Source organism: Camelus bactrianus, chromosome 15, assembly GCF_048773025.1.
Source record: "Camelus bactrianus isolate YW-2024 breed Bactrian camel chromosome 15, ASM4877302v1, whole genome shotgun sequence".
Taxonomy (NCBI): Eukaryota; Metazoa; Chordata; class Mammalia; order Artiodactyla; family Camelidae; genus Camelus; species Camelus bactrianus.
Window position 1 is genome coordinate 32880640 of NC_133553.1, and position 15511 is coordinate 32896150.

Here is a 15511-nt window from a genome sequence, read left to right on the forward strand (position 1 = left end):
TGTTGGGCTGAGTGCAGAGGGAACAAGCTAAACCTGCCTGATCTCCACCTGGCAGGCTGGGCCCGAGGCACCTATTTCAGAGTTAGGGCAGGCAGGCAGGCAGGTAAATAGACAGGCAGGCAGACAGATATCTGAGGGCTCAGAGAACCATACTGAGGGCCAGGTATTTTTAACTTCCCATCCTTCACATCATGAAAAGGAAGCTGAGGCAGAGATAAGCTGAGTCAGTGGTCATTCTGCAGCAGAGGGAAATCCACTTCCTAGTTAAAAAAATCATTTTGCCTCTTTTAAATCTGATTTCATTTAAACACTGAATTTAGGAAATAAAGCAGGATGCATGCTTTTGACATCACCTCTTGAACTCTAGTTCACCACAAGCTCTAGTTTTAATGGGAAGTTGTCTGGTTTTTGTGTCGGTAGATTGTATCTTCCAGGCTCTTTGAGTTCCCAGGAAACAAGTGACTTTATTTGATATTTATGTAGGTGACTGCCTATGACTTAAGTCTTTATTGAAGAGTGTTCAGGTTAGGATCAGTTGAAAGTGAGAGGGTGCTTAGATTCCTAGGCTATGGTGAAATAAATGGCACACAGATGACTACTCAGGAGCCTGAAGCCTGATTGCCACCAAGCTGGCCCTGCCACTTACAGCAGTTCAATTACCTGCCCCCTGTCTTTTCAGCCGCCTTCTGGGGCCTCCTTCAGGCCCTGGCACACACAAGGGTGAGGTTTCTTGAGGTGCTGTCCTCTTCTTTTCTGTGCCCCTTTCCCAGACACATACTCTTGCCTTCCTCCAAATGCCCCATGCTCCTGGCCCACCACCAAACCCCTCCTTCCCTTAGTGACGTTGGGAGAATGCTGGTGGAAGCCCACCTTCCCTGCCCAGCTCTTGTTAGATGGTATCCCTGCAGACCTCCTGGGTTTATGGCATATAGATCTTGAAGCTCGTTTACTTCGCCTCTATTTTCTCCCATGCCAAGTGAAGTTTATATGCCCTGTTTACTTCTCTGCCTTCCCATCCCCAGTTTGGTCATTATGCAGACGAACATTTACTCACAAATCCACACATTCATGAATTGAAGTGCTCAAATAAGCATTTAGGCATTGTTGCATTCCTTTATATATCCATCCATCCATCCATCCATCCATCCAACCATCCTACCATCCTTCCATCCTTCCATCCATCCGTCCATAAGCTGTATATTCATGCATAAATTCTCTCTTCTTACATGCAGGCACATGCCATTGTATTTATGATGAGTTTTTTCATACTAGCATTTGTCTGACCTTTTAGTATTTGAATCCATTCATTGATATTTACCCTCATTCATAATTTCTTCCATATATGTTATTTTACATACAAGCATTCCTACATGAATTCTTGCATTCTTTCATGTATTTATTCCTCCAATACATTATATGCATTCTTGAATACATCATGATGCATTCCTTTGTGCATGTGTCCATTTGTGCATTATTTACTTTTATTAATTTTTAGTAGCACAAGCAATGCACAGATGCTTCCTCCTCTTAAAAAACGAAACATTAGAGTTAAAGTTAAACTACCCTTCAGCCAGCAATCCTCTTCCTCTTTTTATTTCTTAGATTTTTACAAATATATAAATCTTAGTACTACTGTGTGTGTGTAAAGAGAGAGAGATTAAACATAAGTAGTATTATATCATATATACTATGGAGCAATTTTTTTTCACTAACCAAGTATTTTTGAGGTCTAGTCATGTTGATATATATGGTCTGAATGCATTCCTGTTGCTTACCAAATAGTATTCCCTTGTGTACATTTACTACATTTTATTTAGCTGTTTCCACGTTGATAGCCGTTTAGGTGTTCCTAGTTTTTCACTATTAGGAACAGTCTTGTTCATTTGAACATGTGTTTTTCTAAACACATTGTATTTCATTGTATTCAATTACAGTGTAATTTATTATATTTCAGATTATATATTGAAGTGTATTAGTGGGTCAAAAATCAGTTTAAAGGATTGCAGCCAAAAATTATAAAAAACAGAAATTAAATAGAGTCAAGTATAAAATGTTAGAATTTGTTGCATGTAGGAAGGTAAGTTTTGGTTCACGATTATTTTTGCTCCATTTATATATAGATGTGTGTATACTGGGTTGTGATGTGAAACATGTCTCACATTGTGGATCATGATCTATTTTGATCAAACTACTTTGTTTGAAGAAAAGTGCCTTGAGTAGATTCTTAAACATAGAATTGCTGGTCATCAGATACATATACTTTAAGCCTTAAAGGACTGCCTAATTGCCCTCCAAAGTAGCTGAACCCATTTATGTTTTAATATCCTGGGGCAGTCCCAACAGAGAAGGGGTTTTTCCGCACCACCAAGCAATTCTCAGACACTAGTTGAATGTGCTACAATTCAACTCAATTCTGACACTATCTACCCAGAGATAGCACCAGATCCCACAGGCTAAGGGCTCAATCCTACAAGACTCCCCCCATTTCAGATGCCAATCCCAAGTCCAGGTTGTCACCTGAGGTTCTGACCGACTGGCTGTAGATTGGAGGTTCCAATAAGCCCCAACTTGGGTTCAGTTAATTTTCTGGAGTGGCTCACTGAACTCAGAGAAACATTTTACATACTAGGTTATTGGTTTATTAGAAAAGGATATAATTCAGGAACAGCCGGATGGAAGAGATGCATAGGGTTAGGTGTGGGGAAAGGGAGAGGAGCTTCCATGCCCTCTCCAGGTGTGCCATTCTGCCAGCGCCTCTTGTGTTCACCAACTGGGAAGCTCTCGGAACCTATCCCTTTGGGCTTTTATGAAGGTTCATCACATAGTCATGACTGACTAAATGGTTGATTTGATTTCCAGCCTCTCTTCCCTCCCCAGAGATTGGGGGGAGGGGACTGCAAGTTCCAATTCTCTAATCACACAGTTGGTTCCCCTGGCAATCAGCCCCCATCCTTAGGTGTGGTCCAAAAGTCATCTCATTAACATAACAAAATACAACTTTATGCTCTCCTCACTTAGGAAATGCCTATCATTTATGAACTGTGTGCCATAAAATGGAACAAGGACAAAATATATATTTCATATTATAAATCGCAGTATCACCCATTCTCACCAGTGTCTGACAGCACCCGTTCCCTCTGATCTTTCCCCTACTTGTTCTTCTCCGACCTAGTGATTTTGTTCAACATGTGAAGTTCCCTCAAGATCTAGTCTTGTTGATACATGTGGATTAAGTTCATTCACACTTAGAACCTTGCAATTTTAATTGGCTGTAAACATATGACAAAAGTAATCATGCTTTGCCCCTGATTTCTAAATGGCTATATATACCAGTGACTTGATCTCTGTAAATTTAGCTCTGTAGCAATATTCGCTAGCATCCACTCAAATTCCCTCTTTATCGCATTTTTCTTCCATCTCGATTTGTCTTTTGCACAAAGACCACCAAGATCTGGAGCCTAGAATAAATCCCACCTCCACTTCCATTTCCCCCAGAGGACCTTGGGGCTCATAGGTCTGGCCCTCAGCCTCATTGGTCTGGGCTGGCCGGCTCCTCCCTTCACTGCCCCAGTCTTGCTTCTGCTGTCCAGACCCACCACTCGCTCCCTAGTCTTTCTGGTGATGCTTCTGGCCACAGCTAACCCAGAACCCCCATCTGAGAAGCTCTGCACAGCACTTTTGCATTTGGGAAGCACATCCCAGGCACAGCCTCTCCCTCAGGGGCCATAGGAGGGGCCCTGAAGGCAAAGGCAAGGCTGGGACTGTGGGCTTCAGGCTCCCATCGACTTCACAGAGCAGCTCTGCCCTTACGTGTGGCATATGTATGTCAAGTTTCCTGACATAGTTCATATGAGAAAAAGACATTTTACTGTTAAGAAGAAATATTAAACTCTTGTCCTGCCCTACTTAGGACCTGGAATGTTCCTGCCCTAAGTGGCCTTTGGGCTCTTTTCACAGGGAGTAGACAATGGCCTGGGTCCACATTTGTTCCACATTTGTTGTTTAGGGGTTTCTTAAGACCAAAGTCATAAGAGAGTAAGAGCAGGAGCCATTTGTTCAGCAGCCACGATGCTTCTTCAGGGCTGCTATGGAGGGGTCAGCTGTTCAAAGGCAGGTGCTTCACAGGCAACTGGTAACCTGGCTCATAGCAGTGACACTGGGATGCTTTCAGGGTCTGGACCCTTGTTTACTGCTCTCCAGTTAAAGTCTAGTTTTATTGAGCTAGTATGAACAAAAATCAGAAGAAGAGGGGGAAAAAAAGGAAAATATAGCCTGACACTGCAAGAATTTGTTACTGAATCAGGTTTGTTTGTTCCAAGCACGGCAAGTCAAATGCTGAGACACAAGTTTGCAGGGAGAAAGGATTTATTCACCAGGAGACAGGATAACAAATCTAAAATCCCCCTCAGGATATTTATGGGATAAAGAAACAGGGTGGTCCAAGGCATGGGCAGTGTGGGGAAGGCTGATAGGAGATCAGGCAAAGATGAGACATGCTTCTTCATGGGATGCATGTCCAGAAAATGCTGGTGTTAGCATGTTCTGAGGGTGGAGTTTTGGGCCCTCTGACATCAAAGGTCACCGATGGGACACTCACGCATGCCCCGTTGGACGTTTCCACCAGTCTTGTCCAGTTGGAGCTCGAGCCAGTGAACGGCTGACTCCAAGTTCCCAAAAAACAACTTGGGTGAACTTATTGTTTAGGCTATGTAATGCTTGAAGGACATGCAAGTTTTGTGAAAACAAAGCGAGCTTTATCAGTGAAGGCAGGCTACAGTTCCTTATTTATTAAGCAGGTTATCGTTTAATGGATCTAACTGATGACTGCACTACCCTCCATTTCAAAAATATGCCCACTTATTTATTGCAGTTGCCTTTAGAAACAGGTGTCAGTATTTTGGAGGGCGCCCTGGCAGTCTGACTCAAGAAAACTTAAAAGTGTCTGTGTCTTTTGACTGAATAATCCTACTTCTTGGAATAAATCCCAGGGAAATAATTTGTTAGAGAAAGTGAAGTCTGGTTGCAGGCCCATGCTCGATAATAGAGAATTCTTCTGATTCCGGGAGCAAAGGATGTAAATGGGAATGTACGAGTTCATTCGGAGAAATAAGCTTTTTCCTGACTTTGAGTTATAGAGGAGTTTATTATGTGTGACTTTACAGACAAGGGACATTTTATAGGAGCATGTTTTCCGCTAAGGAACAGGGATAGCTGGCACCCTGGGGACAACCATTCAGTGCCTGGAGAGCCTGGGTGTGCCCTGATTCATTCTGCAGCAGTGAATCAGCACCTTGACTACCAGGTTTCTGAACCAAGGTTTGCAGTCCGAGGAAAACCATGCTGGGATTCCCTAGGGAAGAGGGATGCCCTGACTATGGTGCAGGTGGACAGCGAGGACCTTTCTAGACAGAGTTCCCAAGACTCTTTAGAAGGGGAAGTGCCATGTTGAATGTCATGCTCAGGGAGAGCGAAAACGAGACAGAAGGCTTCATTGCTGGCTACAGCAGCAGAGTGGGCTGGACTGGCTTCCAGACAACAGCCTCACCCCAAAGCAGGGACACAAGAGTGGGGCCCTCCGTGCAGTCCCAGCTGAGTGATTGGCAGCTGTCTCCAGAGTCACCGCCTGTGTCCCCCCAGGAACCAGAATGGCTGCTGGACCTGCTCTGTCTTCTAGTCTGAGCCCAGTCGCCTCAGGGGACAGCCAGTTTCCAGGCAGCTTAGGAGTTTGTCTTGATGCAAAGTCTATTTTTGTTTGGATATATATGTATATATATATGTATTTTTTTACACTGAAAGGTAAGCCAGGGTCATTTTTTGGGGTGCTCTCGTTTGTTTATTGTCATTACCTGCAAGGAGTTGGGTGGGTAAGAGGTATCTTTAAATACTTGGTGACAGGAGCCCTTTTCATAGTGCAGATGTGGCAGGGAGAGGTCTGATAAGATGCCACATAGAAGTCTGGAGGTATGTCTGGGTCCTTAAATCCAAGTATAATTGTGTTCCCCTTGGACCTGATTTTCTTCAGATCAAAGTGATTCCATCAGGCTTTGGGAGAGTCCAGCCTGCTATCCCTCGTGTGAGCTTTAGAATCGCCGTGACCTTGGGTTCGCCCTTCCCTGATGTGGAATGTCTCATTTGAGGGAGTTTGCTTCTTCCTGGTGGCTGATGGGTTGGGAAGTCAGAGAATAAACCAGAAACCTAGGAAGCCCTGGGAACTCAACACTTGTTTATGGGGAACTGGGGTCTAGATGGGGCCTTTGTCACTGTCATCTCAGTGGAGGGGAGTGGGGGTTTGGGGAGGGGAAGGAACAGGCCCCCGTGAGCCTGAGCATCCTTGGTCCCAGGTCCCCCATCCCCACTCACGCTCAGCACATCTTCTTCTGCAGCAAAGCCATGTGGCGAGCGGCATGAGCAGGCTGACGAGAACGCTGGACTACCTGCACCAGGAGGTGAGGCTGGCGGCTCCCCGGCTCCGCGGGGCCATGCACCTGGGGGGAGCAAGTGCCTGCAGCAGCCCAGAGGAGGTGCCCTTTTGCGGGCAGCTGGGGCAGGTTCCAGTTTCTTTCAAATGGCCTCCCCTGGGATGGGAAATGGACTCCCGCGGGGAGACCAAGACCCTAGGAAGAGGGAAGGCTCTGGAGGAGCCAGTCTTCTCACCCTTTTAATGAAAACACGGGTCAGGTCTCGAGCTCCTCACTCTTGCAAAGGCTATTCCTGAGAGGGACGCCTGGGGAGGAGGAAGGAGCACAGCCCAGTTCCTTTCTGGGGTCTCAGTAACCCGCTCTTTCCTGAGGGCTCTGTCTGCCTGAGTCTGGGGCAGGGACGGCCTGGAGGGGTCTTGAGAGCCTCAGGGCTTCCCTGGAGGGACCAGGATGAGCACTGCAGGTTCAGAGCATCCCAGGGGGGCTCTGGGCTCTCACCTTCCCCACCATGCTGTGGTGAATGACACTTTTCTGGAATGGCACAGCCAGCAGGGCTGGCAGCTTTGAACTGACCCCGACCAACCATCTCCCAAAGGGCCTGCCTTTTGAGCCAAGAAGAAGCCAGTCATGCTCAGCCACACCCCAAACTGGGCTCTAGCCAGAGGCTCCAGAGAGGCTGCTGGGCAGCAATAGAGACTTTGCAAATGCTCACCTTGTCCCTCGTGTCCCCCTAGGTCCCTAAAGCATTTGTGAACCTGGTGGATCTCTCTGAAGCTCTGGGGGGCTCTGACTGGCATCAGGGGACTACACTCAGGTATAAAGGGAAGTGGAAGGGGACCAGCATTTGTTGACTGGTGCCACGTGCCAGGCACTGTATGGGGCACTTCACGTGCATTAATTGATCCAAGGGATGGAGCCCCAGAGAGATGAAGCCACTTGTGTGAGATCCCATGGCCAGTGAGGCAGAGTCAGGCTGTGGGCGGGGCTCTCTGCCACGTATCCTTTGGGGGACTGAAGTATCCAGTCCGGCTGATGCAGCGTCAGATGCCCTACCCCCACCAGAATGATTGGAGAGTTTGAAAAACAGCTCGGGCAAAACCTCTGTAAGCCAAGAAGTGTTACTTCCGGAAACTGGAGAGACAATTTAGCCTAACTGTGTTTTATTTTCATGAAACTTGATTCCCATATATTTCTGAGATTTTTCATAGAAGTTAAACTTTTTGATCCCAAATCCTGAGAGTTCTGGCTTTGTACCTGGAAAAGAAGTTCACGTGGATAAAGTGAGGGCAGGGACAGCTGGAGGTGATGCCAATGGAAAGGAGAGGACGGTGCTGAAGGAAGGGGGGTTTGAAGAAGGAGGAAGGCTAAGGTGCTCAGAGTTGTGAGGAGAACTGGAGGTGGGTTCCCCACGTGTGGCTGGTGAGGGAGGCAGTGTATTGGGAGATGGAGTGAGAGAGAGTGTCTTTGTAACATGCCCTTTATTCTCCCCAACATGTGCTTCCTTCCTTCCTTCTCCTGGACCCTCTGAGACTCCCAGATTCTCCTCCCCCGCCTCCCTAAGCAATCCCATTCCCAGCAGCACCCTCCTGTCCCCAAGGGGCAGCCTGAATGGCCCCAGCGCTGCGTCCACGCTCTCACTTCTGGCTTATTTTACCCTGCAGCCCCGCAGCAGAGACCTGCAGGTGCTCAGAGGAGACTTCGCGGCTGTCCAAGGCTGTGGCCCAGTGGTCCTATCAGGTGAGCTCACTCTGGGACATTGGCTGTTGGCCCTTGGTGGGTAGGTGGTCATGAGAACAGGGGTGGTAGGAACAATCAGGGAGCGAGTTTGCTAATATAGGACCTCTCCAACTGAATTCAGGACTGCGAGTCAGAAACCAAAGACAGCTGCTCTTGGGTCACTTCCAGGTGGTGATGTGGTTTCCCCGTATGTAAAGTAGGGACTACTATAATACTGATGAGGGTGAGAGTGGACATGGGTTTGGGGCGGTGGTGGTACCTAAGATGGTGAAGAGCTTTGCAGATCCTTCTAAAATGCTTTTGATCGTCATCCCTGCTTGGACCACGCATCTGTGGCTAGTGAGCTTGTTTGTCCAGGCTGGGCTTGGACCCCAGACTACAGTCAGGGTCTCCTGAAGATGTGCTTCTAGTTTACAGGAGAGACCCCGAGACAGCATGGATGGTCAATGGGAGCCTTCATCCCTACCAGCAAACAGCTCAAAACACAGTTCCCACTGACATGTGTTAACATGATGATTTTTATTTAAGAAGAAAGTTTTATATATGAAGCTGTGTGGCACTTTTCTCACTTCAGAGATGACATTTTCTGACTGGTTAATAGCACATCCCTCTACAGAACTCAACCCTTGAAAACTGCGTGGGGCCTCAGCTATGTGCTGGCCTGGTGTATACTTGTTGGGTTCCCAGAGAATAATTTCAGAGCTATCCCTGATGTTACCTGATGCTGGGGCTTCAGAGGAAAAGGGAAACCTAGTTTAGTTCATCAAAGGGCCCCAAAGTGTGAGAAAAGAGGAGCTTCCCAATAGCGTTTGGTTCAGAACAGCGCCTGGTGGGTGATCCTGACGGAGGGGTTGCCGGGAGCTCCTTGGGTGGGGAGGGGCAGGCTGAGCTTCGCTGGTGCTCCTTCCTTCAGGAAACCTGGGAACGTCTCCTGGCCTCCAGCAAGTACAATGAGCAGGAGTCCTTCGCGGTGGTCTTCCAGCCTTTCTTCTATGAGAGAGCCCTGCCGCCACCCTCAGTGAGTGAGGACCTTGCCCTTGCCCTCCTCGACCCCTCCTTGGTAGATGCCCCAGCCCAGCAGGGCTTGACGGGGCCCAGGGTGCATACTCTCAGGGGGCAGTGCTGCAAAATTCTTTTATACTTTCTTGACGATTTCCCCATGGTACTGGATAACCCCATGAGGTAGGTTCCTAGAGGCAGAGCCACCCAGAGGTCAAGAGCATGGACTCCAGCCAGACAGCGAGCTCCCAGCTCTGGACTGGGCCGGCTGTGTGACCTTGGGCAAGTTGTCTGACCTCTCTGTGCTTTGGATCCTCCTCTGTGGAATCAGGACCATTATTAATATTCCGTCCCCAAGGTGGATTGTCAGGATGAGTAAATACGTGTGAGGAACTTGGAGCAGTGCCTGGTGCTTGGGAAACCCTCAGTAGCTCTCAGGTGTGATGATTCAGGATGGAATTTCCAGGCATCACACCACATCCTCCCTCCACAGGCTCCTCCACAGCTACCCCTGGGAGGGAGGGCAGTTTGAGTTGCTTCCTCAAGCAGGTCACTGGGCAAACACCCCTTACCCCCGTGGGGCCACCCAGACCACAAGTGCTGTCAGGGGTCCACATGTGCTCAGCAAGCTCTCTCTGACGCCTCTGGGGCCTCAGTGCCGTGCGTCTGGGACAGTCCCCAGTCCGGGGTCCTGGCTCCTGCTGGTGCAGTCATCATGTCCCTCCAGGGCTTCAGTGATGTTTAAACGGTGGCTTAAAAGGAGGAGGACTATTAGTTCCCATCCCCCACCTCCCACTCAGACTACACCCCATCACTTCCCTGTTACCTGCTCCTTCTTCTTCAGTGTGTGCAACCCCACGATGATGAGGAGCAGCCTATGTGACCTGCCCCTCAGGCCCTCCCCTCCGAGCCCTGACCCCAGACAGCAATCCTATAAGTTCCCGCCATTATTGATTGGGAGGGTCTGAGAAAAAGAGTCTGGACCCATCAGGACCTTTCCATCTCTGCCAGGGAGAGCTTCCAAGTGCCCGGTGGGTCTCTCCCAACCCCAGTGGAGAGGGAGGACACAAGGGTTCTTATCTGATTTTCTTTCAGGGTCAGCAGGCACTCCAGGACCCCTCCAGACTCGCCTTGACTCTCTGGAACAGCATGGTGAGTGGCCGGGGTCCTGCGAGCCTGTCCTGCCAGCCTGGGGTTTGGTCTATGGAAGGAGGAGCAGGGCCCCCGCCGCTGAGCCCGGTCTGCCCACTGCTCTGAAGGGGGGATGCTACCGGACACCCGCAGGGCCTGAGGGTGATAACCCTGGACCGCGGGGCATCCTACCCACACCCAGTGACAGCCCAGCTGGGATGGCCTGGGAGTTTCATCTCCACGTCCTGGAGGCTGGGCTGCAGCCCTGACAGTGAGCAGGGCTCTCTGGGCAGTGTCAGTCCTGCTCTTCCTGGAGGCGGGGACGCCTCCTTGGAGTCTGTCTCGGAGATTCACGTGGAGCAGGGCACTAGGGATCAGGCTCACAGAGTGACCGGTCCAGCCTTCCCTCACTCTACACTTAAGAGCCTGGGAGGAGTGTGGACTTCAGAGTGATGAAGTGGGTTCAAAGCTCTCACAAGCTGTGTGAACTCAGGATCTCAGCTCCCTTTCTGTGAAACCCCTGAGCCAACACACGGCAAGTGTGTAGCTCACTGCCCGCCCACGGCGAGTACTCACCACGGGTAGCCCTTTTTACTATGACTGTGACAGGCTTTCCCCAGACTCTGAAGGTCCCCCAGGGCTATCTGGGATGAGTCAGTGGGTGGAATGTTAACGTCAAAAGCTTGAACCTCTCCAGGGCACCAGACAGAGACCTGATTTCGCCATGTATTTTTTTCCCATCCGAGCTGCCCTATTTTTAGAATCCCAGTGACAGAAATTTGGTTTTCTTCTTCCTTGAATTAGAAAAATTTCTCTCCCTCTCCTCAACTGATGTGCTCCGCTGAGTCCCATGAGCAGCTGTATTTCAGCGTACCTTGCCAGTAAGACTGCAGAGGGGGAGCAACCGGCCCCAGAAACAGCCCATACCAATCAGTAGATTCACATGACCCTTTGTAGAAGACATTAGATTTCTTTGAAAAGGACCCTTGTTAGTTAGCCTGACCTTTGGGGGAGATTTTCCCCCAGAAAACCACTTCGCTGGTGATATCCTGTGAAGGGCCAAGGAAAGGAACGTGCCCGTCCATCCTGCATGGCTGCCCTCCCTCCACCCTCTCTCTGGGGGTGGGATGATAATTCCAGCTCAGCCAAACCTCTCTCCTCCTCTGTCACCTTTCTCCCAAGCAACAGAATGGCACCTACATGGTGCCTGCCCTGTGCTGAGTCCAAGGAAGATACAAGAGACACACCAAATGGTGTCTGCCTTTCCCGCGCTTAGGGCGTAGCTGGAAGGGTCAGGCAGCCCAGAGGAACACGGTCATGCATGGAGTGTGCACTCAGATGTGATATGGGCAAGAGGTCAGGACAGCCTCACGAGGATGGAATTTGAACTGGCTTTGGGAGTGAGGGTGGGGATATGTCGGAGGAAGTCACGGCTGACATTTCCAGGCCAGAGGACCTGGGTGAACAGAATGAGAAAAGAGTGAACAAAATGCACTAGCAGGTGGTGGTGGGAGGCAGGTCTGATGAGAGAGGACACAGGATAAGGAGATACTGAGAATGTATGAAGCACCTTGAACTGAAGACAGACAGAAGCGGGAGAGCAGATCTTGGGAGAAAGTGCGTGCTCTCATTCTCTCTCTCTCTCTCTCTCTCTCTCCTCCCACCTCATCTTGCTGTTGATCGTCATCAGTGGTGGTGGGGACAGTGACAATAACCCGTTACTGAGCCCGAGTGGTGTCCTGTGCACTCATACAGGCGCACAGCATCGACAGGGTCCTGTAACCCGCTTGAGGAAGAGTCTGGGCAGGTGCCCGGACGGGAACAGGTCTCACACTCAAGACCAAAGGACTGGGACCCGGTGGGTGTCCCAGGGGCTTTGAGGAGGAGGAGGCTTTCCTAGGCGGGAGGGTACCTGTAGTCCTGTCCCAGTGAGAGGCCTCAGGGTTCCTGCAGCCAGGCCAGCGAGAAGAGAGGCGTGTCTGTCCCCTGGATTCCTCTCGAGTGACATGCTAGACATCCCACGGCTCCTGGAGCTACCGTGGCTGCCAGAACACATGGACAGCCCTGCAGGCCTGAGTTAATTTATGAGAAATTAGGAACATAGCAGGTTAGAGGAACAGGCCCTGAGTGAGGAGCCAGAAAACCTGGGTTCTGGGTCCAGCTGTGCTTCGGGTTGTTTCTCGAGGTGAGTCCGGTGGTCTTCCTGGGTCCCATGGTCTCTGATTGCTGGCCTCAGAAGGTCTTGGGAACATACAGGAGTGGCTTCCCCTCAGGTTCCCTCCTGTGTCCTCCCAGGGACATGAGGAGCCCGGAGTCTCCCTGCCTCCACCTCTGTGCGTCTCTGATGTGTTGAGTTTCACCAAGACTCAGAGGTAACGCCAGCTCTGCCCCTCACGCCCACGTTTGCAGACAAAGAGCCCCGAGTGAGGGCCACCCTTACGCGTGGGGAGCAGAGCTGTGACCCCAGGGACCCAGGTCCCGCCGCTTCTCTCCTGGACCTCACCCAGGGCACCGCAGAGGGGCAGCTGTGCAGGGCCACACCTGTGCCTGTTCCCCTGGCCAAGCCCCGGGGTGTACGTAAGCTTGGAGGAAAACCCCCGCACGCGTGCGTCATGAACACCCCGCTTCTGAAACACACCTGGCGCCATCCCCACTGAGTGAGCCGCCCAGACAGAAGCTGAGCTCCTGGCACCAAGTGGAGGAGGATTGTGTGTTTGGGACATAATCCATTCCCTAGGCTCTTCCTGCTCTTCCTACCTCCTCGATAATTTCAGATAATTGTTATACAGCAGTAGTGTTGACGAGACCCACCTTTGAGGAACTCGAGTGCCAGATCCAGTGATCACGGACCCCCGCCTTCTGCCAAGCCCGGTGCTAGAGCTGGAGCCACAGGCAGGATGAGGACACTCGGGAACTGCTCCCAGCTGAGTGGGGATGCTCACAGAGAATGTCTGTGGTCATCCTTCCCACCCCTCCCACACTCCAGTTCATTTCTCGGAGCAGGGAAGCTGTGCGGAGGAGGTGTAAACAATTAAAGCACTGAAAAGTGGGGCAAGGGCACAGGACCAGCGCCGGCGTCCCTGGAGTGTGCGTTTGTGTGCAGTGTTGGGTGGCGGAAGGAAGGACACATGGGGAGCATCTGATGTAGCTGCCTCATTCTCCATCCTGGGGGTGGAGAGTCAGAGTGGGTGTAAAGGGGATTAATGGCAGCAGGAAGGATGCAGGTGACTGTTAAAGAGACACTGAGGACAAAGTTCTTAATGCAAATGGGCTTATTAGGAAAACCTATGGATTTTCCTTCTTTGAGGTCTTTAAGAAATTAGGCTCTGCTATATCTTTTTGACCAGAATTATCACGATGTGGCTGTCTCAACATTTCTTTCAAGATTCTAGTATTGATTAAATTCTTGAAAGGTTGGTGAAGAGAAGTCAGGCCAGATTGACACCAGGCCACCTACCCAGGTCCCTAAACACTCCCCTGCAGAGCGGCCCTGAACATTCTGGATTGGGATTCCACACTTAGTTGTGTCTAACCATCAGAACAAAACTGAAAGGAAATGAGGAGCACAGCTCCTCCTCCAGCCCTTGAGCTAAAGGTTGCCACTCCTTTTCCAAAAGGTTGATTATGCCCTCTTATCTGACTCTGTCCATTCGGATGAAGAGCCAGTCCCGAGCAGGGTAAAGTTCCTTCCCTGAGCTGCTCACGGGCACAGATGCTGGGATAAGATATTGCTGAAGAATCTAAAATGCTCATGGAGGCTGGCAGAGCCTGTGACTGAGCCAGACAGGGGGGCTCCATCTCAGAGTCTCCTGCCTCTTGTGTCCCCGTCAAGATCCTTGGGAAGGGAGGGCAGAGGAGGGGAGGGGAGGGACCAGGTGCCCCAGGAGCCCGGCTCCTGGGGGCAGCAGGGCTGGCAGCAAACATGAGGTTCCCAAACAGTAGAAGACAGCGCATGCAAGAGGAAATCTGTGATCTCTTCCAAGCTGCATTTCTCTTTTAAGTGCTTACCTATGTATAGTGAACATTTAAAATATAACAAAAGGAACTTAAACCCCTCCTCTGTTGAGTTCTTCAACTGCCTTCACTTTCCTATCTTCCCTTCAATGCTTTCACCTGAGTTGATCCTCTGCCACTTTCCCCTGCGGGTCCACCGTACACTTTCTGTCCACCTTGTTAGATAGGCTTCGGTTATCATTTCAGCAGCTGCCTGTGTCAGCACTGATACCACTGTCGCTTATTCTGGAATTGCTAGGCATTCTACTTGTGGGGGCTGTGCTGTGCTTCACGTCGCTGTACCTCTGTGTCCCACTTAAAGACCTGGGTCCCGCCGGGTAACAGAGGGTTTCCTTCATTCCCTTCTGGTTACACAAGAGCCATGTATTTGTCATTCCTTCCCACTCCTACTCTCCTCTTGGAGGGCAGTTTAGTCGGCGAGCCAGCCAGCAGCTGGGCGGCAAGGACAGGGATGCGAAGTCAGGCTGCATAGCTGGCCTCTGGATGGTCTGGAAGCCAGTGATCCACTGAGAGCGATTTGGTTGGATCTGGACACCAGTGTCCTTGTGTCGGCTCAACCTCTCTGGTGTTCAGTTTCTCCTATAACAAGAGGGCTGGGCTGAGACTGGTTCCTCTCCTGCAATGGTGCTCAGCTTGAATGTTCATCAGAATTCCTGGAGGGCTTGTTAGAACACAGAGAGCGGGACCCCACCCCAGAGCTTTTGACTCAGTAAGTCTGGGATGGGGGCTAGAAATTTGCATTTCTAACGTGTTCCTGGGTGATGCTGATGCTGCCTGCCCAAGGTCACACTCTGAGAGACACTGGACTAATGAGCCTTTCTCAGTGGTACCCTAGGATGCTGCCACCTACATAAGACTTTTCTGTCTAAAGATCACCTTCTTTTCTAGATGGAGCCGGCAGGACAGAAAGATGAGCCATTCAGTGCAAAAGAGGGGAAGCCGGTGAAATGTCCCTCTCAGGTAGGCAAGGACTGGGGGAAGGGAGGAGAACTCTTGCTGAGTTGTGGGGAGAGACAAGGTCACAAGGAAATGGGCTTTGCTCTGAAGTGGGTCTTGCCTGGCGGAGCCATTAGCCCCATTAGGGTCTTGAATCTGTTCTTCTGAGCCTGGACACAGCTTTGCATTCTTGGCACACCTGAAGTTTACACCTATGGGCCAGGAGAGCTGTTTTAACAGAACTGAGACCCCTTCCATGCCTGCGGCAGGCATAG

At 50.3% G+C, this 15511-nt stretch overlaps 1 protein-coding gene across 2 annotated transcripts in view; it reads left to right on the plus strand.

The window, feature by feature from the left end:
* Nucleotides 1-15511, plus strand: part of PLB1 (phospholipase B1) — a 120547-nt gene that overhangs the window by 31380 nt on the left and 73656 nt on the right. For both annotated transcript variants that reach the window (XM_045511774.2, XM_010948454.3), the window contains exons 11-16: nucleotides 6384-6446; nucleotides 7154-7233; nucleotides 8081-8156; nucleotides 9070-9174; nucleotides 10251-10307; nucleotides 15189-15260. In XM_045511774.2, coding sequence (XP_045367730.2) covers nucleotides 6384-6446; nucleotides 7154-7233; nucleotides 8081-8156; nucleotides 9070-9174; nucleotides 10251-10307; nucleotides 15189-15260 — 453 coding nt within the window. The remainder of the gene's footprint in view (nucleotides 1-6383; nucleotides 6447-7153; nucleotides 7234-8080; nucleotides 8157-9069; nucleotides 9175-10250; nucleotides 10308-15188; nucleotides 15261-15511) is intronic.